The sequence below is a fragment of the Lutra lutra genome, chromosome 18 (genome assembly GCF_902655055.1).
Source record: "Lutra lutra chromosome 18, mLutLut1.2, whole genome shotgun sequence".
Taxonomy (NCBI): domain Eukaryota; kingdom Metazoa; phylum Chordata; class Mammalia; order Carnivora; family Mustelidae; genus Lutra; species Lutra lutra.
In genome coordinates this window covers 4,090,321-4,117,610 of record NC_062295.1, presented here as the reverse complement: position 1 = coordinate 4,117,610, position 27,290 = coordinate 4,090,321, and the positions used below count along the sequence as shown (strand labels likewise).

At 50.9% G+C, this 27,290-nt stretch overlaps 2 protein-coding genes across 4 annotated transcripts; one reads left to right on the top strand and one right to left on the bottom strand.

Moving 5' to 3' along the window:
• The first annotated feature begins 39 nt into the window (after positions 1 to 39).
• EEF2KMT (eukaryotic elongation factor 2 lysine methyltransferase) lies at positions 40 to 14,865 on the top strand. 3 transcript variants are annotated; one of them, XM_047713807.1, is made up of 8 exons: positions 40 to 160; positions 2,396 to 2,458; positions 4,580 to 4,660; positions 6,019 to 6,120; positions 10,169 to 10,302; positions 10,384 to 10,679; positions 12,057 to 12,206; positions 14,599 to 14,865. In XM_047713807.1, the coding sequence occupies exons 1-8, from the start codon at positions 65 to 67 to the stop codon at positions 14,697 to 14,699; spliced, it is 1,023 nt and encodes a 340-aa protein (XP_047569763.1). In that variant the 5' UTR covers positions 40 to 64; the 3' UTR covers positions 14,700 to 14,865. The 3 variants fall into 3 exon arrangements, with proteins under 3 accessions (XP_047569763.1, XP_047569764.1, XP_047569768.1); XM_047713808.1 differs by lacking the exon at positions 2,396 to 2,458; XM_047713812.1 differs by lacking the exon at positions 6,019 to 6,120.
• On the bottom strand, positions 14,185 to 27,176 carry ALG1 (ALG1 chitobiosyldiphosphodolichol beta-mannosyltransferase). Its single transcript, XM_047713806.1, has 13 exons — positions 26,940 to 27,176; positions 25,911 to 25,988; positions 25,692 to 25,795; positions 23,441 to 23,589; positions 21,529 to 21,618; positions 21,088 to 21,198; positions 20,519 to 20,640; positions 20,313 to 20,351; positions 19,928 to 19,987; positions 19,011 to 19,121; positions 17,664 to 17,778; positions 16,676 to 16,751; positions 14,185 to 15,573 (listed from the first exon to the last, which is right to left on the bottom strand). The coding sequence occupies exons 1-13, from the start codon at positions 27,145 to 27,147 to the stop codon at positions 15,442 to 15,444; spliced, it is 1,395 nt and encodes a 464-aa protein (XP_047569762.1). The 5' UTR covers positions 27,148 to 27,176; the 3' UTR covers positions 14,185 to 15,441.
• Positions 27,177 to 27,290: the final 114 nt, after the last annotated feature.

Sequence of the window (27,290 nt, the reverse complement as noted above, 5' to 3'; positions counted from 1 at the left end):
CCTCAGCCCCGCCCCTCTGCCGCCCCGTCTCCGGGGCAACGCCGCGGACCCACCCCGCCCCGCCATGGCGCCGGAGGAGAGCGCGGAGGCCGCGCGCCTGCTGCCGAGTTTCGAGCGCCGCTTCCTGGCAGCGCGCACACTGCGCTCTTTCCCCTGGCAGGTGGGCGGTGGGGCGCGCGGAGGGAGGGCGAGGGGCGGCAGTGGAGGGGCGAGGACTGGGCGGGCTCCGGCGCCGGACCCGGTTCCCCCCGCCACGTGATGTCCCGGCTCCCTCTCTGGACCCGGCCGCGCGTCCGCTTCTTGTCCCACGGGCTCCGCCGGGGGCGCGAGCTGGCGGTGGGCAGCAGTAGGCACACCTGCGCGAGTTTGGGGGGCCCAGCCTGCACTCTGCCTTCTGCTCCCTCTTCCCCTGGCCCTTCCCGCCCTTGGCTGCCTTTGCACAGAGTCCACGAATTCAAGAAGAGCGGGGTTTCCTCCCACCTCCCTTTGTCACTCTGGGGTTAGGTCGGACAATTCACGATAAATTTCATTACTTTTTTTGTTTAGCCAGTTGTTCTAGCCATTGCTGCTGCCCATTTAAACAGTCAACGTCCTCAGGACACCGGGAGACCAGTTGTAATGAGCAGCAATGACCAAGTCACAGACGCCACACCTCCCGCCCTTGCCAGGCCTCCGTGTTCTCATCTGTACCATCAGCATTGGACAAAACCCTCGCAGAGGCAGTTTGAGGCTCTTATGCTCGTGATGGAAGAGATGGGGCTGTGGGGAGGGGGCTGTTGCTTCAAAACAGGCCAGAAGAGAGACGAAAGAAGTCTCACCTCCCCTGCTCTGGAGACCTGCCCTTCTTCCACATGGAAATGACCATGGCAGCAGCTTCCTTCTGCCATTGCAGGGGCTCTAATGATGCTGCCTCCTTCATAATTCATGTGCCATGAGTTCACTGGGATGACTCAGATTGGGTACATATTCCTCCCCCAGGTCTGCCCCATCTTAAGGGGTGATGGTTAGTCATTTGTGCCTCATTGACCTAACCCATTTAGCATTCTGAGAGATCTTTCAGATCAGAAAGGAATATGTTCATTTTTTTTAACCCAAAATGTAAACCTTCATTACAGCATCTATGGGTCCGGATTCAATATCAACTATAATTATTCACAGGAAATGAGTGCTTACTCTGAATCAGGCCCATGATAAATGCTTACTTAGACTGGCCCACAACAGTCATGCGGTGGGTACTATTACTACCATTCACATTTGACCAGAAAGATTGCTTGATTAGTAAAGAAGTAGAGTGCAGTAGTGGGAAGCTCAGGCCTGGGATCCAGCCTGCCTGTTTTGAATCCTGGCCAAACCCCATACAAGCTGTGTGACCTTGGGCAAGTGACTTCATTTCTCGTATACCTTAGTTTTCTTATTAAGCGGGAGATACAGTGATGGTGCTGGTATCAGAATTACAGGAGATTGAAGCACCCAAGTCAATGTCCAGGTCTTGGTGAGGTGGGTGTTAGCTAATATTTTTATTCCACCACCAAATATTTACTGAATGCCTTCCGTGAGCCAGGCACCAGGAACCAGCAGTACATATTACAGATGAGGCCCTGCTTGGATGGGAGAGCCAGAGAATAAACAAGTAAATGAATAAGCAAGAAGACACCAGGAGATGACAGTGGTTGTGAAGTCAATAAAACAGGGAAATGTATCATCAAAGTAGGGGGAGTCAGGAAAGCCTCTCCTAAGAGGTGACACTTGAGCCAGAACCTGAACAGTAAAGCAGCCCGCTGTGGGAAGGCACTGCCAGTGAGAACAGGCTGCTGCACTTGAAGAATGGCAAGGAGGCCAGGGCTGGTGGCAGTCAAGGTCAGAGAGCAAGGGCCAGGCTTATAGACCTTTTAGAGCCTAACTCACTCTGGAGAAATGAAGTGATTTGCCTGATGTCACATACCAGCCAGGACCAGTCTGTCTGCTTCTAGAACCTGACCTCACTGCTGGGCTGGAGTTCCCTGTCAGAGAGGACAGCATAAACTGGCCATTGTAACTCAGATGTCAAGTCCAAGGTGAGCCCATCAGGTGTCAATGTCATTGCTCCTCCTGTAATTCCTGGTTGGCCATGTCATCCACGGAGCTGCTCTGTGACCTAAGCGAGCCTAAGCAGCCAGGGCTAATGCAGACCCAAGAGTCTGTCTTCTGATGTTTCTTCTTTGACTCATCCAGGTGTAACCCAGGACTTCTCAAGTTCAGGCTTTCAGCCAGTCTGTGGCTTTCACTTCCAACTGGCCCCCGGTCCCTGGGGAGAGATCACTTAGCACTTTGCTAACATGTCCTATTGCATGTTTAATGTTCCTGTGAAAATGCCCTTGAGATTTCTCTCTCTCCCCTCCACTCTCTCTCTGAATAGAGCCTAGAAGAGAAATTAAGGGACTCATCAGGTCCTGAGCTGCTGCTGAATATTTTGCAAAAGGTAAGAAACAGAATCACCAGCCTCCTGACTTGCCCATGAAGACGTGACAGAAGCACAGTGGGTGCACTTGTATCCTTTAAAAAGAAAGACACTGCATTTAGGTGGCAGCACCTCAGGCAGCTCTGGCTCTGTTGTTTTCCTAGATGAAGACATTAGAATATATAAAAATCTGCATGAGAGGAGGGAATTTGGGAGCTGTTTTAGAAATCATCCACAATGAAAACCAAAATGACAGCTATGGGAAAATCTTCTAGCACTTGGTAGCTGCTCAAAGACTTTCTTCTTTACATTTACATTTAAGGAAAAAATAAGGAGGCAAGTCTTGCCCAGTCATGTCTCTTCTAGATGTAGTTATGCTCTGCTTTTCTGATGTAGGGTTTGAATTCTGAGGTACCTCGGGGCAGGGGTACAGGTAAGACCGCCACTCTGCTGGCCTTGCCCCACCCTGACCCTAGCCATGTGGATCAAGTGGAGATCACATGCATTCTGGCTATGAACTCTCTCTCTCTTTTTTTTTTTTTTTAAGATTTTATTTATTTATTTGAGAGAGAGACAGTGAGACAGAACATGAGAGGGGAGAAGGTCAGAGGGAGCAGACTCCCCATGGAGCAGGGAGCCAGATGCGGGACTCGATCCCAGGACTCTGGTATCATGATCAGAGCTGAAGGCAGTCACTCAACCAACTGAGCCACCCAGGTGCCCCTGGCTGTGAACTCTCTTAAGGATCATGAACCCTTCTGAAAACCCAAAGCTATGGACTCTCCTGTTCTAATCTCACCGCCATAAAAAATAGGACCAGAAGAATACATTTTATGTACAAATTCCTGGGAGTTAGAGACACTCCTCCAACCACCAAGCCCACCCAAGAAGCCTAGGTTAAGAATTCCTGTGTGGAGGGTGAACCAAGATCGTCCAACCACCGTGTGGGGAAGATGTTGCCATGGCTAGGGGAGGCTTGAGAGCAACCCCATCGTTCAGGACTGTAAGCTCAGAGATTCTGAGGTCCTTGTGGGGCAGCCCACTCTTGATTTTCACCCTGAGGCTAAAACCTAACACCAGCCAACCAGAAAGCCCCTGAAGGGTCGTGTGTGTATTTTGTTGCCCATGAGTCAAATCATGTCCCTCCATGTGACCTGGCCCCTACTCTCACTACCCCTGTTGCTCTGCCCTCATTCCCAAACCATGCCTGCCTCAGAGCCTCCACAAACTATCCCCTCTGCCTGGAACTCGCTCCTCCCGCTCTTTGCTGCTCTAGACATCAGCTGAAGTGTCATCCCTGAGAGCCCCCTTCCCCTCCACCACACCGCAGGCAGAGTCCCCATCTTCCTCTGTCCCAGCCATCATAGCACTCGTCCTCAGCCAGGCATGTTAGCTCCAGGAGAGCAAGTGCCGGGTCTGCCTGTTTCCGCTGTTTGCGATCTCACCTTTTCCAGAGCCAGACAGTCCCACGTTCATCCCCACTGAAAACTAATTCATGCTGCCTGCGCTGGGCAGGGGTGGCATAGACCATTCAAGCTGCTATAAGAGAACACCATTGACTGGGTGACTTGTAAAGAAGAGCAATTTGTTTCTCATGGTTCTAGAGGCTGGGAAGGCCAAGATCAAGGTGCCCAAAGACTTAATGTCTGGTGGGGAACCCACTTCTTCCTTCATAGACAGCTGAGTCCTCACTGTGGAAGGACTGAGGGAACTCTCTGGGATCTCTTATAAGGGCACTAATCCCCCTCATGGGAGCTTCACCTTCATGACTTAGTCACTCCCAAAGGCCCTGCCTTCTAATACCATCACATTGGGATTTAGACTTCAGACTATGAACTGGGGAGGGACACAAACATACGGTCTATAACAGGGTGTTATCTTGGGTCCATGTGCTCCATGTTCTGCCCAGAATGTTCTGTCAGCCTATACCACTGTAGTGGAGAAATTTTTTTAGAAAGGGAATTGTATCTGAAGACTTAACTGTTTCAGATTCTTGAGGGTCACCTGAACCCAGAACCCTTGTGTCTGTACACATCTTTTCTGAGGGCTTGAGTAATGGGGGTTGCCTTGTATTCACTTGAAGTTCGTGGGAGACTTACAATGGGGTCTGTCTAGCAACTCACATTGTGTCCTTTGTCACAGACTGTGAAACATCCTCTGTGTGTGAAGCATCCGCCATCAGTGAAGTATGCCCGGTGCTTTCTCTCCGAGCTCATCAGAAAGGTCAGTAATGGGCGCTGTCTGGTAGCCAGACAGCACCTGGGACTTGCCTGATTCTCCAGAAGTGGACTCTGCCTGGCTTTGCCTGTTGGAACTCGTGCCCTTTGCCTGCTCTGCAAACCCCAGTATGTCAGAGGGGCCTCCCTGTATAACTGTTCCTAGCTGGGTTTGACCTGTCAGAGGCTATGGGGGGCAGAAGGAAGAGAGGCCAGGGTATCTCTGCCTCTGGGCTTCAAGAGGTCTCCAGCAGCAGCTGCATTTCTTCTGTGGTCCCAGCTCCCCGCTCCTTTCTCCCCCGGGCTGCCAGCCCACAGGTTCTAGACCTATTCCTGCTGTTGCCGAGATCTGGGTTGCCACACTGCCCTCTATTGGGTGTTTTAGGTCTTGCAATGCCCTCTTCTCCCCAATGAACTACCTGATGTGGGCTCTTTTCCCGACTGATACAGGATGTTTTTTTTTTAATTAATTAATTTATTTATTTATTTTATTTGACAGAGAGAGACACAGAGAGAGAGGGAACACAAGCAGGGGGAGTGGGAGAGGGAGAAGCAGGCTCCCCACCTAGGAGGGAGCCCGATGTGGGGCTCCATCCCAGGATTCTGGGATCATGACCTGAGCTGAAGACAGATGCTTAACAACTGAGCCACCCAGGCGCCCCTACAGGATGTATTTTAAAAATGAGCCCAAAGCTGCTGAGTTTCACGTTAGACTGGACCTCGGAGAGGTGATTCCTTCGTGATCAGCATCAGACCTGCTATCTTCAGCAACTGAATGCATGAGCCATGTCTCACCCAAGCTTAGCACATGAAACAATCCTGGCTTCTCCGTTGCCTCCCCACCTGATTCTTACCAACATGCGCATCTAGTCGGGGCCCACAGGTCTCCACAGAACCACCAGAAGCATGGCCGTCCCGCTGCTGCCCCTGTGAGGTGCACAACAGAGGCTTGCCCATTGATGAAGCTGGCTACGCCATGTAAAGTGCCCATCTTTGTGGCTTTTGCCCAGGCTCACTTAAAAGCACCAGTTGTTTGATCCACCCACAACATCATGATGGAAGGGCAGAGCTCCCTGTCGCCGTCACATGGCAGCTCATGCAGTCAGTCCCATTTCTGCTGCCCTAGACTACACCTTACCCTCACCCTCTCTATACCTGAGATACCGTCCAGCTCCCCCACCACATGAACTTTTCATATGCCAGGTGGCTTGTATTAAGTTAATCCATCCCAAACCTCCCATCCAAATTTGGTAAAAATCCTCCAGCCAGAGAACAGGAAAAAAAAGTAAACTCATGGAACCTTTGTTTGATTCATGAGGGTCAACTTAACCTCTTGCCTGAAGCTCTTGCTTTGCCTACCCACAGCACGAGGCTGCCCACACAGAGCCTTTGGACGAGCTGTACGAGGCGTTGGCAGAGGTCCTGTTGGCCGAGGAGCCCACCCAGTCCCACCGGAGCTATCTGCTGGTAGGAGACGGGCTCCCTCCCCGAATGATCCACACATCCACTCCTGCGCACAGAGTTGAAATTCAGACTCCAGTCAGCGTCAAGTGGGTGCAAATCCTGACCTGTCAGCTCTGAGGTCTTAGAGGAGGTCAGTTAAGCACCCTGAGCCTTGTTTTCCCCGTCAGCAAACCAAGCATTTCAATACATAATAGTACCTATTTTATGGGGTGGCTGGGGGTTAAGTCAGGTCGTGCACATAATTGCATAGTAGAGACCTGGTGCTCAGTCCTCAGTAAATACTTGATGGTGTTACAGGACAGCAGTCTCTCTCCGCTGCCCACCGGCACCATCCTCGCTGGCCTGGCAAATACCGCAGCCCTTGGACTGGTGTTACACCTTCTTGGTCCACAGAAGTCCGTTCTGCACACAACACTTAGAGGGGTCTCGGGTTTTGTTTGGGGCCTTTTATTATAAAATAAAACACAGATGTAGGAAACCACATAAAATAAATGTACAGCTTACCACATTGTTGCAAGGCAGCCACCATGGTGACCGCCACTCCAGTCAAGGGACAGAACTTTGGCAGCCAGCCCGCAAGCCCTCCATTGCTGCAAAGTGACCACCAGGGCCTTTGGAGCAGTCACTCTGTGGTTTCCTCCCACCCACGTGCACCTCTGGACACCAGCCTTTACTCTTGCCCATCAGCTCCGCCTAGTTTGAAGTCTCCCTTCACGTGCAGGTCCCCCTCCAGCTGTTTCTTCCCTGGCAGTGTCTGTGTTGCTTTCCACAGGCTGGATTTACTCACCTGTGTGTGGTGCTATTCGGCTGGTTCTTCTGTCCTCTGTTTCCCACTAACTGGCTGGTTTGGGAGGCCCGGTCAGACTTACATCTGCTTGATCCCTTTGGCAAGAACACAACATGGGGCTCTAGGAGACACACATCGTATCTGTCATGGTAGCAGTTATGAATGTTCAAAGCTTATTCTTTAATTCATTGGAGAATATGAAAGGGTGGTTTTCTAATTCTGTCACTTTGTTTTCATTCATTGGCTAGAGAAGTTTTGCGAGATGTCTCCCTTTATCCACTGTTTGGTCACCCACTGAGAGAGCCCATAGAGGAGAGGCAGGATACAGACTTGATTCTTTCTTTGTCAATGCAGTGAATTGGTTTCTTACCATACCCAGGAAGAATACAGCCCATTGCAAACTGTGTCCTTAGTGAAGCTCAAAATGTGCTCTTTCCTCTCTTCTTGAATTTCTTAAATATGTTCCTCCATCTTCCTTGATATGAAGTGTTGCTGTGGAAAAGCCTGGCAATAACCTCATATTCTTTCCTGTGTATGCCCCACGCCCTTCACTCTTAAATGGCCAAAGGACTTTTCCCTTTAAAGTCCAGAATTTTAGTAGAATATATCTTGAGGTTGATTGTTCTGGCCCAGTGATCTTGGATGCGTTGTGGACTCCTTCAGTGTTTATCTTTTGTTTTTTAGGAATGTTTTCTTGAATTAAAATGTTTAGTATTTGTTCTTTGCTTTCATTTTCTGGGACAAGGTACCCAAAAATGGGTATCTTAAGTAACAGAAATTTATTGTCTCACAGTTCAGGAGGCCAAAAGTCTAAGATCAAGTTATTGGCAGGGTTGGTTCCTTCTGAGGGCCGTGAGGAAAGGATGTACTCCCAGCCTCTCTCCTCAGCCTGCCAACGGCTGTCTTCTCATCATCTTCCCTCTATGCCTTCTGTGTCCTAATATCTTCTTACAGGGATGCCAGTCTTATTGGGTTAGGGCCCGCCTGATGGCCTCATCTTAACTTCAGAGAGAGAATCCCCTCTGAAGAGACCCTGTCTCCAAATAAGGTCCCAGTCCTGAAGTGCTGGGGATTAGGACTTTAACATATGAGTTTGTGAGGAGGGCACATGCAGCTCCTAATAATCTCTTTCTTAATTTCTTTTTGATGTTTAAAATTTCACTACTTTCACCTTCCATTTCTCTAATGGGCCGATCTGTTTTTATGTTTTGTTTTCTTTCTCACCTTCTTCTCATGTACCTTGATGTCTGAAGTGTTTTCTGTTCTTCTCACACATTTCTCAGTGTTTGTAGTTGCCAGTAGGCCTCACCCTCAGTCCCTCATACCCCCGATGACTAGAGCAGCAAGTTCTCTTCTCCATGGGCTGTGGTTCACAGTTGGCACCTGCATTTCCAGTGAACACTTGGCTACTGGGCTTCTGTCTTCAGGCCTGTTGTGCGCGCCATTGCTCACACACACGCGCGTGTGCAAACACACACACACATACGTCTTACGTCTGTTGGTGGTTTGCCCCCACTTGTTGATACTTCGGCTTCACCTAGTTTTGTTGAATGTTGTCCATAATCTCACTACTCTGTTCGTATGTGGGGATTCAGGAAGATTCAGAACCACACTCCCAGAACCCCCAGAGTGCTCCCCTTGATTTAAGACGTAAATTAGAGCGTGTCGCTCGACCACCCAGAGCCTGCCAGCAGCTGCCCTCCATACTCAGACTCAAATCCTAGTTTCTCACGTGGCCTGCCAAGCCCTGCATGCCCTGCTGCAGCCTTCCTTCTCCTCTAGTTCCTCCTGCTCTCCCTCTGCTCCAGACCCCTGGCATTCTTTGCCTTCCTTGAACTCGCCAACTAAAATGCTGCCTCAGGGCCTTTGCACCTCCTCTGTCTGGAATGCTCTCCTCCTAGAACCTCACATGCCTCACTTCTCCTTTATACTCACATCCCAGGTCACATGACACATCCTCAAAGAGGCCGTTTCTGACCAATCTATCTGAAATAGAGCCCTCCCCCAGTCTCTGTTATCATGTAGTCCTTTTTGTCTTCTTCATAGCACTGAAAACCTGAGAAATTACTTTGTTTATTATGGTTTTAACCCCCATTGGCATGGAAGTTCCATAAGAACAGGGAATGACTTCGTCTTGTCACATGTGAATCCCTAGCACCGTAATAGATGCTCAGGAAAAATGCACGGATGGATGAATGAACAAATAAGTGCTCGCAGTACTGCAGAGACCGGAGTCTCCTATATGAGTTTGTGAGCTCAGAGATAGCCAGAAGCCGCCCCCAGGCGACTGCGTGTCGGAAGTGCCATACTCAGATGCCCCACTTTGGAGAACACAGTTCAGGACTGCATGTTCCAGGAAACACTTGCTTTGAGGGTGACAGAAAAGTTCAAGGGCCGGAGAATTCCCAGGCCCCAGATGTTGGGTTGAATTGAGGAAGGCCCCACACACTAAGACTTTTCACGCGTAGCTCAGGATGCCAGAGAGTTGTGACTTTTTGTTGTTGTTAATAATGACAGATTCATAGACATTGCAAGAACAGTAAAGGTGCCCTTTCCCCAGACTCCCCTGTTGGAAACACAGGCCCTAACTTATATGACTTCACTACCAGGACCCTGACGTACACACCATGCATGTGTAGGTATACCTCATTTACCACACATGCGGGTCCGTGTGGGCACCCCTACAATCAAGATACCGACCTACTGTCACCACAAAGACCTCCTTCGGGCCCCCCCTGTCCCCAGTCCCCACCAACCCCACCCTGGTGGCCACTGATCTGTTCTCCGTCTCCACAGTCCTGTCATTCTGAGAAGGTGAGAGGGACGGAATCCCACAACATGTGACCTTCCAAGACTGGCTTTCTTTGTGCACCATTAACGTCCTCGAGACCCATGCAGGTGACATGTACAGTGATAACCTGTTCCTCTCCATTGCTGTGTAGTATTCTGTGGCAGAATGTTCCACAGTCTTATCTACCATGCACCTGTTGTGATGTTTTTGTTTTTGTTTTTTTTAAGATTTTATTTATTTATTTGACAGACAGAGATCACTAGTAGGCAGAGAGATAGGCAGAGAGAGAGGGGAAAGCAGGCTCCCCGCCAAGCAGGGAGCCCAATGTGGGGCTCGATCCCAGGACCCTGAGATCATGACCTGAGCTGAAGGCAGAGGCTTTAACCCGCTGAGCCACCCAGGCGCCCCGATGTTTTTCTTTTTAAAATCAGGTAATTAATAGCTGGATTAATCCTTTCCCTGTCTTGGCCCAGCCTTCCGGAGACTCAGTCACACTCTCTGAGAGCACAGCCATCGTTTCCCATGGCACCACCGGCCTGGTCACGTGGGACGCCGCACTCTACCTTGCAGAATGGGCCATAGAAAACCCGTCTGCCTTTGCTCACAGGTGACCTCGGGGTGCCGGGCAGGGCAGGAAGGCCAGTTTTCTCAGCACAGTCTCAGACACAGGTCCCCTTCTCCCACCCAGGATTGTCTTAGAGCTCGGCAGTGGAGCTGGCCTCACAGGCCTGGCCATTTGCAAGACATGCTGTCCCAGCACGTACATCTTCAGCGACTATCACACCTGTGTCCTTGAGCAGCTCCGAGGAAACATCCTTCTCAATGGCCTCTCATTGGAACCAGATACCACTGATCCTGCAAGGCACCCAGAACATAATGCCTACAACTCAGAGAGCCCCAGGGTGACGGTGGCCCATTTGGACTGGGACGTTGTGACGACCCCTGAGCTCGCTGCCTTCCAGCCAGATGTCATCATAGCAGCAGGTACTGCTTCCTGCCCCGCAGCAACTGGAGCGGCTCTACCCAGCGCTCAGCTCTGGGAAGGGGACAGTGTACTCTGCCAGGCAGAGGAATGATGAGACTTGTAGAAGTGCCACTGTGGGCCTTCAGGGAGACATCAAACTACAGGGCATGGCTCTTGGATGCCCTAAAGCCACAGTCCTCCCACTTGACACAGTGGTCACATGTATTCCTGTTAAAATGGTTCCTTCGGATAAATGAACCCAGCTTTTCTCAGCAAAGCCTGAGATGGAGTGCACAGGCCCCAGGGCACCAAAGCCATCTGACCTATTAGCCAGGCTGCAGCTGAGCAGAGAGATTTTTATGTCCCTCCCTAGAATCTGAATGAAATGGCCAGAGTAGCCCCATGAAGCAGGGGAGCTGAACAGCAGCCCTGCCTCCGCCACCCCCCAGTCTTCAGATGTGGGGCCAAAATGGCCATGGCAGCCCTATCTTTTCAGGGCTGCAAGGGACAAGCGTGATTCTCCCAGGACCACGTCTGATTCCTATACATGTCATAGACACCCAGTCCTGGGGCAGACCTAGGGCTGAACCACAGTGGTTTCAGAGTCAGGGAAGGAGCTCTGAGTGCCCCACCCTGGTAAGCGCTTGCTTCTATCTCTACACAGCTCTGTTGCCTGATATTTGCACATCTGACCCCAAGGGCTCTGCCTGCACGTCTCTGTCCCAGATCAGGCCCCCATGTCTTTCAGAGACAAGCCCCACATCTCATCTCTGAGGGGATGAGTGGGGGAAGGAAGGGCCCAGACACTTCAGGCGCAAGGACACGGTCCTTGACACAAGGGGTGTTTGGCCAACAGCCCCCTTGTCCTCCACTGAGTTCACCCAGTCCCCAGTCCAGCTGACAGTGCTGTGGCTCTGATCCTGGCCTACAGCCCTGAGACATCCAGGCCCACAGTGGCCAGAACAAGAGCCTGAGCAGCACCTTCCCAAGTAACGGTGCTGACAGGGAGTGAGTTTACCCCCTGCCCCTCAGTGCAGCCAACAAAACAGCAGATCCCTGCAAACAAGAAGTCTGAGACAGAGAACTGCTTGGGGGGTATTTCATTAAGCATCTTCTAAATAGACCATAGTCAAAGAACTGATTTTTTTTAAAGGAACACCAGTGAGTCCTGAATATTTTCCATTTCATTCAGGGTTTTTCAGCAGCTTTTTTTCTCTCCGAAGAGTTTTCCTTTTTAACCATGTCATCTTCTTTGGTCCAATGTCATGATTCTAATAAAGCTGCTGGTTTCCAGGCCCCAGCCCTGCTGCTGATGTCAGCACAATCAGGCACCCTCTTTTCTGGATCCTGAATCCTAGAGTGAGGCCCTTCAAGTAACCTGAGTTTTTTCATTACAGATGTGCTGTATTGCCCAGAAACTGTCCTCTCCCTGGTCAGAGTCCTACAGAGGCTCTCTGCTTGCCTGAAGAACCAGCAGGCTCCTGAGGCCTACATTGCCTTCACCATCCGCAACCCAGAGACCTGCCAGCTGTTCACGAGCGAGCTGGGTGAGCCCTGGGCCCTGGGAGGGGCTGCTGTCTCTAAGAAGCCACCTGGGCCCCCACACAGGACTCCAGCGAGGCAGAATCAGCAGAGTAAAAGAATGGGGCCCTGAAAACAGTCAGTCAGTTCTGGGCCATTGGCCCACTACCCCCACCTCCACCCCGCCCCCGGGTGCTCGGTGGAGGAGGCCAGGTCAGCAGAGGAGGCAGGCCGGGGAGCTGAGCTCTGAAGGGGAAGAGGCAGTTTATGCAGCAGTCCTAGAGGTCAGACCAGCAGTCCTACTGTGCGTTTAGAGCAGGTTTCAAGGGTCTTCAGGCCCGTTTCCTGGTCTGTGGAACGGAGAAGAGAGGATGGTGAATGCCAGTGGGTGTCAGGGTAGATGAGTTCTGGCCACACAGCAGTAGGGTGCAGGCTCTGGAACTGCGCCTGGTGAACCTGGGCTGCCACTAACCTCCCTGTCTTCATCTGTGTGGTAGGAACATCCACCTGGGAGGGGACACAGGACCTGGCATTGGGGAGAGCACTTGGGAACATGGTAGCTGCTGCTATCACTGTATTAAGCACCCAGTAAATGGAAGAAAAGCAGGGAGGACTCTGGAAGAGGGGGGCCTCTGCCGTTTACACCCCAAACTGGCCCTGCTGTGGCCAGGCACTGTCCTCAGACCGGTCAGTCCCCCAGCACCACAGAGGGGTGTGCTGTCATCCTCCAGTCTCACCCATGGAAATTCTGGGGTGCATGGGGGCTAGTGACTGCCTGAGCTCCAGAGTGGAGCCAGGCAGCTGACTCCCACCTTCCACTCTCCCACCCCACAACCACCGGCCACTGTCCTGCAATCCCTGTCACGTGCCAGGCCCAACCCGGGCTTTCTTCACACAGCCTGGCTGCAGTGTGATACCACGTGTGCCCCAACCCGCCCCTCCCCAGCACAGCCCCGACAACAGCTGCCTCTATAGGCAAACACCCCCTATGTGTGCCCGTGTCCCATGGACAGAGTGCCCTGTAGCTTTGAAAAAGAATGAAGTCGGGACGCCTGGGTGGCTCAGTTGGTTAGGCAGCTGCCTTCGGCTCAGGTCATGGTCCCGGCGTCCTGGGATCGAGTCCCGCGTTGGGCTCCTTGCTTGGCAGGGAGCCTGCTTCTCCCTCTGCCTCTGCCTGCCACTCTGTCTGCCTGTGCTCACTCTCGCTTCTCTCTCTATGACAAATAAATAAATAAAATCTTTAAAAAAAAAAAAGAAAAAAAGAAAAAGAATGAAGTCCTCCTTCAGACACTATATGAAAAATCTCTATACTATAGTTTAAGTGAAGAAAGCAAAGTACCAAACACCATTTATATATATATATATATATGCCCATTTTCTTTTAAAGATTTTATTTATTTATTTGACAGACAGCGATCACAAGTAGGCAGAGAGGCAGGCAGAGAGAGACGGAGAAGCAGGCTCCCTGCTGAGCAGAGAGCCCGATGCGGAGCTCGATCCCAGGACCCTGGGATCATGCCCTGAGCCGAAGGCAGAGGCTTAAACCCACTGAGCCACCCAGGCGCCCCAACAAGCCCATTTTTTTTAAGAGAGGAAGAGGGAGAACCTTTTTTTTTTTCTTTTGTTTTTGTTTTTGAGAGGGAGAATCTTAAGCAGGCTCCATGCCCAGTGGGGAGCCCAACATGCAGCTTGATCTCACAGCCCTGAGATCATGACCTGAGCTGAAATCAAGAGACGGATACTTAACGAACTGAGTGACCCAGATGCCCCAACTTCTTCTATTTTTAAAAATAATCCTCTTCATGTTCATATGTATATAGGGAAAAACCTGAAAGAACATAGACCAATTAACAGTTGTGATACTTGGTGGCAGGAGTATAGACACACACACACGTATATTTTTTAAATAAGCTCTAGGCCTGGTGTGGCACTTGAACTCATGAACCCAAGATCAAGAGTCCCAAGTTCCACCGACTAAGCCAGCCAGGAACGCTGACACTTGTGTACTTTTAATATTTCATTTTTATAATTACTTTCATTCATAAAAAACTGATGACAAAATGATCCTTGCCAAAGGCTCTTCAGGCATCTGTGCTTATGAGGAGGATGTAAGCCCTTCTGGTGTATATCTAGCCTCTGCCAACAGGCACCAGGCTGAGTGGTCAGGAAACCCAGACAGGTCTGTGACCTTCTAGGGAAGGTATGGCCCAGAAGACAGGGGCGGCAAATGTGGCTGCCATGTACCGTTTAAAAACTCAATTCTTGGTCCTATCCCTGAAGGCTGATTCTAGGTGTCTGGATGGGGCCCAGAAGTCTGTGGTTTGTATATACCCCCCGGCCTGTCCTGCAGCCCCACATTATATAGGTGGTGTCATGTCCCCAGACCCCACCATCCTGAGACACATGTTGTATTTCCAGGCCGGGCTGGGATCCCATGGGAAGCAGTGCCTCATCACAACCAGAAGCTCTTTCCCTACGAAGAGCACTCAGACATGAAAATTTTGAAATTAATGCTGTAGGTTTACAAACATTTTTAAAGATTAACATGAAAATTAAATCACCTTCCTGGAAAGAATTTTCATGTGGCAAAGCTGATAAAATTTTCACTGGACTTAAATGCTTGAAGAATGTTAAATTCAGAATCAGGACTGCAAACTGTGTTCTAATAAAATATAAACTATTCAAGTGGGTGCCTCTTTCTGTCACTAGTTCTAGTTCTTAAGTAAATCTCTATAAATCAAAAATGAAAATTTTTGCTCAGAAATAAGCATTTCATTTATGCAAATAAAAACATGTATCAAGTATGTCTCCCCATCCCACCCCCAAGCCTGCACCCACGTCCCTCATGAAGCCAAGTTGCTTCAAACCCATTGTAGACGTTACAGAGCAGCAGGCTGTGGTACCTGTCCTTACAGCAGGAATGAAATACTAGGGACACAATGGGACAGATGCTGGGAGAGAGGCAGACACTGTAAGACAAAAACAGATCAGAGATGTTGAAGGTACCACACGCAAATAACAGGAAAGTAATACAGTGGGGAGAAAGAAACACTCGGGTCATGAGTCTCTCAGAATCAGAGCCTCCAGGGAGGAAACCAGGCTGAACCAGCTTCCTGGTCCACAAACTCCCACTCATTAAAAAATTTCACTCTACAGCCGTCCTTCCAGCTGCTGTCCACAGGGAGGCGCTGTTCTAAAGCGTTTGCCCAGGGCTAAGAGGAACTGGGCCACACTCAGGAGCACTGTCTTTGGCTCAAGCAGTCACAGGTCCATAAGCAAAGGCAGCACTGTCTGCTTCCAGCTCTCATCCCAACGAAGCTGCTCTGACTCCCGGAGGTTCTTCCGGAACTGGTTTAGTTTGCCAGCGGGATCAGGAAACTTTGAGAAAAGCATCTAGAAGAATAACGACCAGAACTTACTCATCACTGCTTCCCACCCTTGTCTCAGGTCCCACCCTAGAGCTGTCCCTCCTTCCCAGCAGCCTAGACTCCTGTCTGCCTCCAAACACAGGCTCCCAGACCAGTGATCCTACCGAAACTCTCTGTCACTGCACTTCAAGAACCACTACCAGTGTCCCGGAGCCCCCAGAGCTCCTGCTCTGGCCCAGCTTTCACAGCAACCTTGGCTAAGCTTGACACAGCTCTGACCCCGATATCCCAGACCCAGCAAGCCCCTTCCTCACGGGGCATAGGAGACCCCTCAAGTCCCAGCGATGCTCCATCCCTACTCTGCTCCTCCTTGACAGTGCGGCCCAGACTGCAGCGTTTTCCATCCACGCCATCCACACACCATGCCCTGTGGCAGCCCTTGGCCACTGCTGTTCTGTCCACCCACAGCACCCACCCTCAGCCTCTGCCCACCACTGTCCAGCCCACGTGCTAGAACTCGGCATCTGTGTTCTTTCCAGCTAAACTACATGTTGCTAAACTACATCAGGTGTTTGCAAAGTAAGCCCAGGGGCCAACTTCAGCCCCCACCTGTCTCTGCAAGTAGTTTTACTGGAACACAGCCCCATCCCTATGAGCCCCCACTCACAGACTGTGGTTGCTTTCATGTTACGGCAGAGCTGAGGACTTCTGAGACTATGGCAAAGCAAAAACATTTTCTACCTGGGCCTTTCCAGAAAGTTTGCTGTCCCTGGTCTCAACTGCCAAGAATGATGAACCCATCTTTTGTAATAAGTGTAAGCACCATTTGAAGACTCCCACCCCCACCCCTGCAAAACTGCTTCATGAAGCTCCCTTCACTCACTCCCTAGTGGCTCACTCCCTAGACAGAGCACATGGTCCACCAGCTCCAGCATCACTGAGTGGTATAAGCTCCACAAACCCAGAAGGCAGTCAGGGCCGCACCCACACAGAGCGCAGGGAGGCCCAGCCTCTGAGACCACTGCTCCCTGCCTCAGCTGTCACCCAGACCCAGCACAGGCCTGCCCAGACACAGGAGCAAACAATCAGGGCAGAGCTCAGCCTGGCGTGGGGGCAGACATGGCTACCTGCAGCTGGGCTGCCAGCTCCTCAGAGTCTTCAAAGACCAGGCCGTTTTCCTCATGTTTCACAAGCTCGTGTAAGCTGCAGAGAGAATCACAGACCTGAGAGCCCGGAAAATCCCCGCGGTGCCCGCAGTGCCCACCCAGACTCCCACCCCACCCCTCCCACGGTCAGTCTGCTTGCAGCGAGTCTGTTCTTAGATTTGGCATCTGAATAGGAAAAAAAAGGCCTCGAGGGACAAATACACATTAAAAATCCAAACTGAAAAAAAAAAAAAATCCAAACGGATTCCAAGACTTTGGACACTTTGACCTTTTCTGCTACAGGCTCTTTTCTCTGAGAACGTGCTCAATGAGCTCTCCATTTTTTTTTCTTAATTGCACAGCAGAGAAACAAGGTAAAAGGCAACCGCACTAGAGGGAGACTTGGCACATTAAGGATGACTTTTCTGGGTCAACAGGGAGTTAATCCCAATGTGCCCGGAGCTCAGGGTCGAACATCCTGTATTTCCCATTCAGAGGCTGGCTCCTGAGCCAGTGGTGGGACTACTATTTCTAGAACCTCTCCTAACACCGCCCTCTCCAAACACCCATCTTTGCCAGGAACAGTGGAGACAGAATCACACTCATTTAACTGATTCCAATTCAACTCTTATGAGCCCAGACAAAAGGGACACAGAAATAAAACCATGTCAGCTGTGCAGGCAATTCCATCCACCACTCTATCCATGAGCACAGGCTCCCTAAATGGAATATTTAAGACTCATATTTTTTATTCAACATCAGCTCTAAGTGGAAGTCCACTCCTTCAACAGGGTACAGCCCACCCACAGAAAGCCCACAGGCCCTACTCCCAAGGACCACCTGGCAAGGCTGCATGATTCTCTGGGAGAATTCCATGAGCAATTCTGACCTCACTGACAAACCACCCCCGCCCCGCCACCACAGCTGATCTGAGAACCTAACTCCGTGAACATTCGGTTTCTGCTCCTACCACTGGAAATTCACAGCACACACGGGCAGACAGCACCCGAACATGTCCACCACCTTCATGGGCAGGTCCAGGCCGCTGGAGGACTTGTGCAGGCACACACCCAGGTCTGCCGAGCCTGCAGGGTTGGGGCGAGGGGGGCAGTCAGAGCGCAGGCCCATGCACCCCTAGAACACAAATCCTGAAAGGACTGTGGATCGTCACCTCAGCATAGGGAATGGAAAGCAGGGTTAACAATGCCCCCAGCCCCACATACTACTGGCTAAGTTGGCCAAGCAGCCTGGAGAAGGGCAGACACACAGCGGTGGTCCCCAACAGCCATTCCCGGCCACTCGGCCCTGTTTGAAAATGACCTGCCCATCACGGGTAGTTTCAGTCGAACAGACTCCCTTTGTCTACTTAACCATGATGTATTTTGAAAGAACCAGTAATAGTTATTGTTAAAGGGGTTCAGAATTTCTGCTTGGGGTGATGAAAATGTTTTGGAAATAGGGGTGACGACTGTATAACACTTTGTATGTAAATAATGCTACTGAGTTGTACGTATACTTAAAACTGGAAAAATCATTAAAATAGCAAATTTTTACTGTATGTTTTACCACAATATTAGGGGAGAAAAAAGACCATAGCACATCCAACAGAAAACCAGCTGTCACTGTGGAAATAAAGCCAAATAAACAACTTCACATCACTAAATACTGCCTGGGAACTCCTGCCAACCAAAGGCTTTCCACTTGACACTGCCGGAAGATGAGGCCTTTCAAGATATGTCAGCACGAGGCCAGCACCCCCTCCCGGAGAAAGGAAGATGAAGGAGGATGGAAGGACCTAGGGGAGTCAATGGTGCTTAACACATTATTTCTGCATCTCCCAAGCCACTACCCTCCCAGACTTGGGGAATGGGGAACCCCAACCCAAGGCCAGGCCCAGCCCTTCTGCCCAGATGGAAGAGCAGGACTGAATGGAGGGCTTGGAGGTTGAGAAGACAGAACCCTGATAAACAGGTCTAGTGCCCTGCAGGTGGGAGAAGCTGGCACATCAGGAAGCAGCCTGGTCTCCTGGAGGATAGCCAAGAGCTCCTCTGACAGGTTCCTGGCAGGTGGCATCTCCCAGCCCCACGCAGCCCCTAAGCAGGGCCCAATCCAGCCTGAGGCCTGTGTGTCTATGGCCCTGGAGCTAAGAATGGCTTTTAATTTTTTAAGGATTACAAAACAAAGATTATGCAATAGAAGCAAATGAGACATTCACTATCTGACCCTTTCCAGAAAAACTCTGTCCCCACCATGTCCCCACCATGTCCCTTTTAAACCCCAGCTCTCTCCCTGTAGGCTGCTGGCTGGATGCCCTTACCTAGAAGCAGGGGATAGTCCTCAGCCTCCAGCCACGGCGTACAGACTTGGATGTGCTGGAAACGCTTCTGGCTGATGAGGCCGCCATAATATTCCTTTAGAGGCCCTTTGCCTTGCAAAGAAGATCTCAGTCACTGCACTGGACCCATCTCTGGCCCCATCCCACGGCCTCAAGCCTCAGAACCCTGCAGAGGTGTGAGCGGAAGGCCCACACTCTGAAGATGTGATCAGGTCCCCATCTGGCCCCTTCCAGACCGCCAAGGGCAATGCACCCGGACCACTGAAGCCATGGTCCTTCCCCCCGAGCAACCTGCATTAAGAGGGCCTCAGGCTGGGAAGGTGGCCAGGATAAACTCTGGCCAGGCACCAGAGTGCCAACTGGATACAACTTCTCACCCAGACTGGTCTATGTCTGGGTGATGCCCCAGGTGGCACAGTGTATACAGTGGGCTCCCAGCTGCCCCTGGGAACTGTGGCCAGGAGGAGGGGAGTACAAGGTGGGGCAGCTCGCCAGGACTCTGCTCCAACCACAGCTCTCTGCTTCTCTCTCTCCCCGTTGGCCTACTCAGGAAATAATTTTATGTTGAGCTCTTTAAAGTGGACTCTTTCATTGAAAAAAAAAAAAAAAAGCCTGGAAACCGCTGCACCCAAGTAAAACTCAGTATCTATGAGGTTATGCTATCCAAGATTCAACCAGAAGCCACAATCCTGCTGTCAGGCCCCTCTGAGCCTCAGTTTCCTCCTCTGTCAAGCCAGTATAGAAAACCCCACATCAGAGAGCTGTGGTCAGGACTGACAAGACAACCAACACCACATGCCTGGTGTGAGGAAGGCACCTAATAAAGGCAGATGCCTTCTGCACGCCCTCCCCGTAACCGCCCCCTTTCATACGGGAACATGGACGATCCCTGGCAGTACCTGTTATCACACAGACCAGAGAAGGAAGGTTCTCTCCGTCTAGGACCAGCTGTTCAAACTCTATGTTTAAAAAAATAAAATGATAACCAGGATTACTATCTAATCAGGTGAGTGCAGGCTGGGGGACAGGACAGTGCGGGGGAGGTAGCCTCTCCCAACCACAAGATCACTCTCCCAGAGGTGGCATTTCAGATCTAGGGCCTGGTTAGTCAGTGACCCAAATGGGGACTCAAGAGTCACCACCTCCACCACCCATGCCCTTAGGCTGACCCACTCAGTGGCCCTGCGGGCAGGAACATGCTGCAGGAGACACCATGCAAGGCCAGGTGAGCACCTCACGGCTCAACAGCCCCTGACAAGCTCCTGCTCACAGCCACACACCTACTTTCTAATGCCGCCAGCAAGATGGAGAAGTCTTCATCCTCTATAAGATAAGAGACCAAAGTGTCATTGGCTAATTTCTAGATGCTTCCCATCCCAGCTCAAGACCACCCTCCTTCTCATCGGGTCCCCAGTGTCCTCAAATACACATGGGGCGCAGGCTCAGCCAGGCACTCATACAAGCCCCAAGTGCCCGGAGGGGTCCTAGACCTGTCCAGCTGGTGCTGCTGATCAACAGGGCCGGCCGCCCACGAAGATATGTCACCACCCCACTCTGAGAGTCCCGCTCTGTGAAGGCCGACCTCTCTGTTGCTGGGTCCAGGCGTTCAGAGCTGAAGGAACAGAAACAGAGCCCATGAGAAGTCACAGAGCAAGGCCTCGGGCCCCAGGACGGCGATCTCCTGCCAGAGTGAGGAGTGAGGCCCGCAGGCTCCCAACAGTCAGGATGCGGCCATGTCAGCCCCGCCCTCCAGTCTCTGTTGCAAAACTCAGCTCTACTGTTGCTGAACAAAAGCGGCCATGCACGGTGCATTACTCGGTGAGTGTACTGTAGAGCCATAAAACTTTATTTACCAAAAGAGGGGCAGGCCTATGGTCACGGTCTGCCAACCCCTGGATTAGGGGATTCCCAGGTCTGCAGCCAGAGACAAGAGAGGCCACAGGAGCAGTGAGGAGTCAGGGTCAGGGGAGAGAGAGGACAGCTGTGAGGAGGTGGGGGAGAGGTGGGATAGCAGGTAGCACAAGAGAAGACAGATAAAGACTGAAGATGGGACACCTACCGGGCCTTAAATGCAGAGTAGGTGCAGCCCAGCTTCATAAACAGCTGGTGTTGCAGGTCCAAGGGTGTCTCTTTAAAGAAAGAGGCTGGCTTGTCATAGACGGTCACAGCTCTGCAATGAGATCACTGGCGGCTCTAGAGAGAGCCAGAGAAAGGGCTAAGGCATACAAGATTCAGGGGATCCAAAAAATAAGGGCATTCAGAGGATCCAAGTCTCAGACCAGGACATTAAGAAGCTTCAGAATTACCTGGGAAGCTCAGAGACATGTTCTAAGACCAAAACCGCATGGGCAGTCTGGTCTCCTTCCCCCTCGGGTTCCCAAAACCAGTAATCACCTCCCCAGACCCCTGGGCATTTGTGGCTGCCTCGCCAACATGACACAGCAGGCACTGCAGCTGGGACCAACCATGCTTGGGACCCCTCGCCTCCCCAGGCCCGTACTTGATGCCCCAGTTCTCTGCCAGATCTTCCCGCATCGAGTTGGTCACACACAGGTTCAGGTGGGACAGGCGCCCACAGAGCTTCTCGTACCTGAAAAGACGTATCACCATTCAACCAGGAGCCCCGGGACCCATCACTACTGCCACCACCCCCACATGACTTGATACCTTCTGGTACACAAGAGCACAGGGCTGGAGGTTTCCCAAATCGAGTTGCCGGTGAGGTGCCTCCCCAGAGTCTGTGCTGAGTTCCGTCTGTACTATTTCTTTTTTTGTTGTTTTTAAGATTTTATTTATTTATTTGACAGACAGAGATCACAGGTAGGCAGAGAGGCAGAGAGAGAGAGAGGAGGCAGCAGGTTCCCTGCTGAGCAGAGAGCCCGATGTGGGGCTCGATCCCAGGACCCTGGGATCATGACCTGAGCCGAAGGCAGCGGCTTAACCCACTGAGCCACCCAGCCACCCTGTACTATTTCTTTTACACCTTTAAGTCCTATCGCTTTTCAGCTTAAATACAGTTAGAAACATTATCTCAGGGCGCCTGCGCAGCTTAGTAGTTAAGCATCTGCCTTCGGCACAGGTCATGATCCCAGGGCCCTGGGATGGAGCTCCACATCAGGCTCCCTGCTCAGCAGGAAGCCCACTTCTCCCTCTCCCACTCCCCCTGCCTGTGTTCCCTCTCCTGCTATCTCTCTCTGTGTCAAATAAATAAAATCTTTAAAAAAAAAAAAGGAAGAAAGAACCATATCTCTACAGAAGGGAAAATCCAGGCTCTCCTGGCACCAAAGGAAGAAATGTAATAAAGGCTTCATTATTAAATCTTACCCACACTGTACTCTTGCTGCAGAGGCTGTGGGGCTGGGCTTGTGGGTTACCAAGGGATGGTTTTAAAAATCTGAGAGAGGTGTTAGCAGCAGATTAGCCCCCAGTGGAGACCTGAGCCCTGATCCCATGGCACAAGTGAAAGTGAAAGGGGAGGAAGCACTCAAGGTTGCTGAATGCCACTGGTGTACCACAGCCCATTCCTCACTCAGGATGCGGAGAAGGCAAGAGAGGTGGACAGCTTGGGACTGAACTGTGGTCCTCACACTTACTACCTGTGTGGCAAGCAGCAAAGTGGTGCTGGACCTTGGTTTCCTGGCTTGTAAAAGGAGAGTGACCAGAGGACATCCCCACCAGGGGCAGCACAGACTGAATGGGATAAAGGGCCTGGCATGCAGCAAGTACTCCACGTTCACTTGCTGCTGCTGCTGCTGCCACAGCTATTACCCTCGGTGAATGACCCATCAGGGTCAGATACTGCCCACTCGGGCTCAGAGCACGACTCTTCCTGCTCTGCATCCAATCTGCTCCCGCAGGCCCTTCTTTCCTGCTGTCTCACTGGTTGCAGCAGACTGTGGCCTGTGTCCCCATCCCCCAACAGCACCCCCAGTTTTTATTTGGGGATCTAATGTGGGGGCACCTGGGACCCCAGGTCTGACAGCAGAGCACTTCCCCTAAGCCTGAGGCATCAGGGTACTGCAGCACCCTCACCCCAGCGGGATGTCAGAGCCTGACAATCAGAGAGGCTCCCTTTCTCTACTGAGCCTGTCAGGGTGGGGACGAGTGCCAGGAGAGCCCCCAGCACATGAGAAACACCTCCAGGAGGGAGTGCGGAGAAATGAGAGCGGGTCCTGATGATGCTTTTTGAGTGAAAGTCAGCCATGTCTCTGGACTTTGCAGTTTCAGGACCAACAAAAGTCTGCCTTGGCTTAGGCCCATCGCTGTTACTTGTAACCAGAGTTAGCCTAATCCCCCAGCCTTGCCCTTACTCCACAGAGCACATGGGGGACCAGCTTCACCAGGTCTCTGCACTGGCCCTTCTTCCTACCCAGTTCGGGGAAGGTGTCTGTACCCTCTTCCCAGACACTCACCACTTGGCCAGCAGGACAAGGCGGTGACTGGGGCCATGCACCAGCCCCATAATGGAGTAGCCATAGTTGTGCCAGTCGATGACGAGCTTGCTCCCACAGAGGCAGCCCACAAACCAGCAGACAGCGATGGCAGGTAAGCCCGGGGGGTTCTGGGAAAGAGATATTTGAACGAAGAGAAGGAAACCCAGACCAAGGTCAACAATAAACTGACTGAAAACAGTGGCAACATACATGGCAAAGAGTCAATGATCTTTACAAAGCTCTTGGTAATTAATAAGCAGAAGAAAGACCCTCTTCCTCACCAAAAAAGGTGTAAAAACTCATAAAGGAGGGGTGCCTGGGTGGCTCAGTGGGTTGAGCCTCTGCCTTCAGCTCAGGTCATGATCTCAGGGTCCTGGGATCGAGCCCCATGTTGGGCTCTCTGCCCGGCGGGGAGCCTGCTTCCCCCTCTCTCTCTACCTGCCTCTCTGCCTACTAGTGATCTCTCTGTCAAATAAATAAATAAAAATCTTAAAAAAAAAACTCATAAAGGAAATAAAACTGACCATCCTGAAAAGCCCAAGGCCACCAATAATCAAGGAGATAAAAAATAGCCAAAGAGGTGCATTTTTCACCTAGCAGAACGTGACCTCTAAGACACCTAACAATAGATAGCAGTGGTGAGGACATGGGAGAAGAGGCACCCCCACTGGATGGGGGAAAACTGGCCCAACCTTATTCTAGGACTATCTAGTAACACACCACAACATTTTAAAAGTGCATGAACTCCGGAGTGCCTAACTGCTATGTTGATAGAGCATGTGACCCTTCTTTTTTTTTTTTTAAGACTTTATTATTTATCTGAGAGACAGAGAGAGAGAGAGCACAGGTGGGAAGGAGGAGCAGAGGGAGGGGGGGATCTGCTCTCCCCACTGAGCAGGGAGCCCAAAACGGGGCTCAATCCCAGGACCCCAAGATCATGACCTGAGCAAAACTCAGACACTTAACTGACTGAGCCACCCAGGCACCCCAGAGCATGTGACTCTTAATCTCAGGGTTGTGAGTTCAAGCCCCATGTTGTGCTTCCCCAGGCACCCCACAGCATGTGACTCTTAATCTCAGGGTTGTGAGTTCAAGCCCCATGTTGTGCATGAAGCCTACTTTAAAAAAAAAAAAAGGGAAAAAAAGGTTAAAAAGAGCATGAACTCTGATTAAGCACAGGAATTTACCCCATGAAGAAACTGCAAAAAACATATGGTCACTCATGCTCTTTGCTGTGCTATTTGTAAAAGTGAAAAATCTAGAAGTATCTGAATGTCTGTTAAAATGAAATAAGTATGTTAAGAGCATATCATATATTGGAATCCAGTGCAGCTAGTTAAAAGGTGTTTTCATATGTTAAAAAGCAGTGAATGGAAGAGTCTGAGAGCCTAATTCCAGAACCAGACCAACTACTTGGTTCAAATCTTTACTCCAGTATTTCCTAGATGTGTGATGACAGGGCTATTTACAGAACCTCTCTAGACCTAAGTTTCTTCATCTCTAAAAGACAGGTCCTACAAGACCCTACTTATTAGAATTGTGAGGAATTGGATGAATTAATACAGACATATAGATATGTAGTAAGTACAGTCTAAGACTCTGTCTATAATGACAGAATAACAGAATGAATGAGTACCATTAATACAATGGACACACACCGTAAGCTCCTACTCATGTTTTTATAAGTCTATACACACACAAATATGCAATTTATTCACCAATTTCCATTTTTTTCAAAAATTTTATTTATTTATATGACAGAGAAAGAGAGAGAGACAGAGAGTACACACAGAGGCCTAGGCGCCTGGGTGGCTCACTGGGTTGAGCCTCTGCCTTCAGCTCAGGTCATGACCTCAGGGTCCTGGGATCGAGTCCCACATCAGGCTCTCTGCTCAGCGGGGAGCCTACTTCCCCCTTTTTCTCTGCCTGCCTCTCTGCCTGCTTGTGATCTCTGTCAAATAAATAAATAAAATCTTAAATTAAAAAAAAAAAAGAGTGCACATACAAGCAGGGAAAGTGGCAAAGGGACAGAGAGAAGCAGGCTCCCCACTGAGCAGGGAGCCCCATGTGAGGCTCGATCCCAGGACCCTGAGATCATGGCCTGAGCTGAAGGCAGATGCTCAAACGACTAAGCCAACCAGGTGCTCCACATTTTGCACATTTTAAAAGGCTGGGAAGTAAAGGAAGCTTAACAGTGGTTCTCATAGGACGACTCAAGGCTGATGTTTACCTGGAGAAAGATGTAGGCTGCTGGCTCCCTGCATATCAACTTCCACAGCAAGTGCACGGACTGAAATACAACTTTGACTCCATACTGGAAAATGTAGGGCCCAACTACAAGTCAAAAAACAGTTGTTACTCCCAAAGGAATTCTTGGCAATGTGTAGATCCCCCCACCCACCCAACACAGACACAGATTCAGAGGAATCTGGAGTTCACTGCATCCTACCTGGAAGTTTCTGAAGTTCTGTCAAACTCACAATCTGAATTCTGTTGTTCTGCAAGAGCTCATCATAGGGTCTGGAGTCTGAAAAGAATGTCCCCTTTAATGCGGTGGACAGGGCAATATAAAGTCAGATGATCCAGCAGCTCAGGCTGAATAGTGAAGAATGTTTTGGAAAATAGTGAAGAATGTTTTGGAAAATAAGAATGTTTTGGAAAATAGTGAAGAATGTTTTGGAAAATAAGAAATTTTCTCTCTGTTCCCCATAGCCAGAATAGAGCATTGAGGACACTTCCTGTCCAGTCTCTCCCCACAGAGGGAGGGCCTGAATCTTACCCACTTTTATTTACTTAACACAATGCCTGGCACACAGTAGGTACTCCAGACAATCTAGAGCTCTCTGGATGGTGGAATTACCCCACAACAGGCAGACCCCTAGGAAGTTCCACTCCACTCCACTTTCTGATGACACCTTCAAAACAGGGCCAGAGGCAACCAGTGCTACTCCCCCTTTTCCCTGATACACGACTGAGGTACCCTCTAAAGATGTCATCCTGTTTCTGCATACTGAGAGTAAAAGCTGGATGCGCAGCACAAATGAAACCTCTCCTGCCTGCAGACTCTGCACTGAGGGTGTGAAATGGAGAGGAGACAAGTCCTCTGAGACACAGACTGACAAAGTAGCCACAAGGAAGTATGGTTATCGTCACTGGCCCTGGAGTCACACACAGCTGGGTTCCAATCCGTCTTTCCATTCATTAGGAAGATGATGTGAGACTATGCAATGAGTTCACTTAACACAATCTTGACATATGGCAGTCACTCCGTTAACGCTGGCTGTTCCTAGATACCCATCCAGCAAAAGCTGGGCAGAAACCTGGCCGACTGGGCCACTACCGAGGACATCCAATTTCAGAGAGCTGCCCGAGGTAGGAGGGAGGAAGGGGCGTCCCCGCCCCAGCTCCCCTGCGTAGGTCAAAGCCGCTGGTTAAAGGCTGAGAGTGCAGCCTCCCTCCCAGTCTCCCGGGCACTCACTGCAAAAGCCCAGAAGGGTCACGGAGAAGCCGCTCTTGGCAAACGACAGCGCGTGGTACTGCATGCGGGGACTGCGACCCACGTCCCCGAGCACCACAATGATCACGTGCCATTTCGCGCGCCCCTGACGCCAGCGCTTCCACGAGACCAGCAGCAGTAGCAGCAGAGATGTGGCCACCGCCAGCAGGGCCACACAAGAAGCCGCCATTTTGGCGGGACGATAGCAGTCACGTGACCGCCCTCCCCGCGCCAGAGACGCAGTGCGCAGCCTCAGATACAGCCTCTCGGAGATGGGCGGAGAGAAAGGAGGTGAGGAGGTGGTTCCCTAAGCGGAGGCCCACGCAACTTCGA

Coding starts and splice junctions, on each gene's coding strand:
- ALG1 (XM_047713806.1), bottom strand. CDS start 27,147: ATGGCGGCTTCTTGTGTGGCCCTGCTGGCGGTGGCCACATCTCTGCTG. Junction 20,352..20,518: donor CAGCAGCACCAGCTGGACAG/GTCTAGGACCCC, acceptor CTTATCTTATAG/AGGATGAAGACTTCTCCATC. Junction 19,988..20,312: donor CTTGCTGGCGGCATTAGAAA/GTAGGTGTGTGG, acceptor TTTTAAACATAG/AGTTTGAACAGCTGGTCCTA.
- EEF2KMT (XM_047713807.1), top strand. CDS start 65: ATGGCGCCGGAGGAGAGCGCGGAGGCCGCGCGCCTGCTGCCGAGTTTC. Junction 161..2,395: donor TGCGCTCTTTCCCCTGGCAG/GTGGGCGGTGGG, acceptor CTCTCTGAATAG/AGCCTAGAAGAGAAATTAAG. Junction 4,661..6,018: donor TCTCCGAGCTCATCAGAAAG/GTCAGTAATGGG, acceptor GCCTACCCACAG/CACGAGGCTGCCCACACAGA.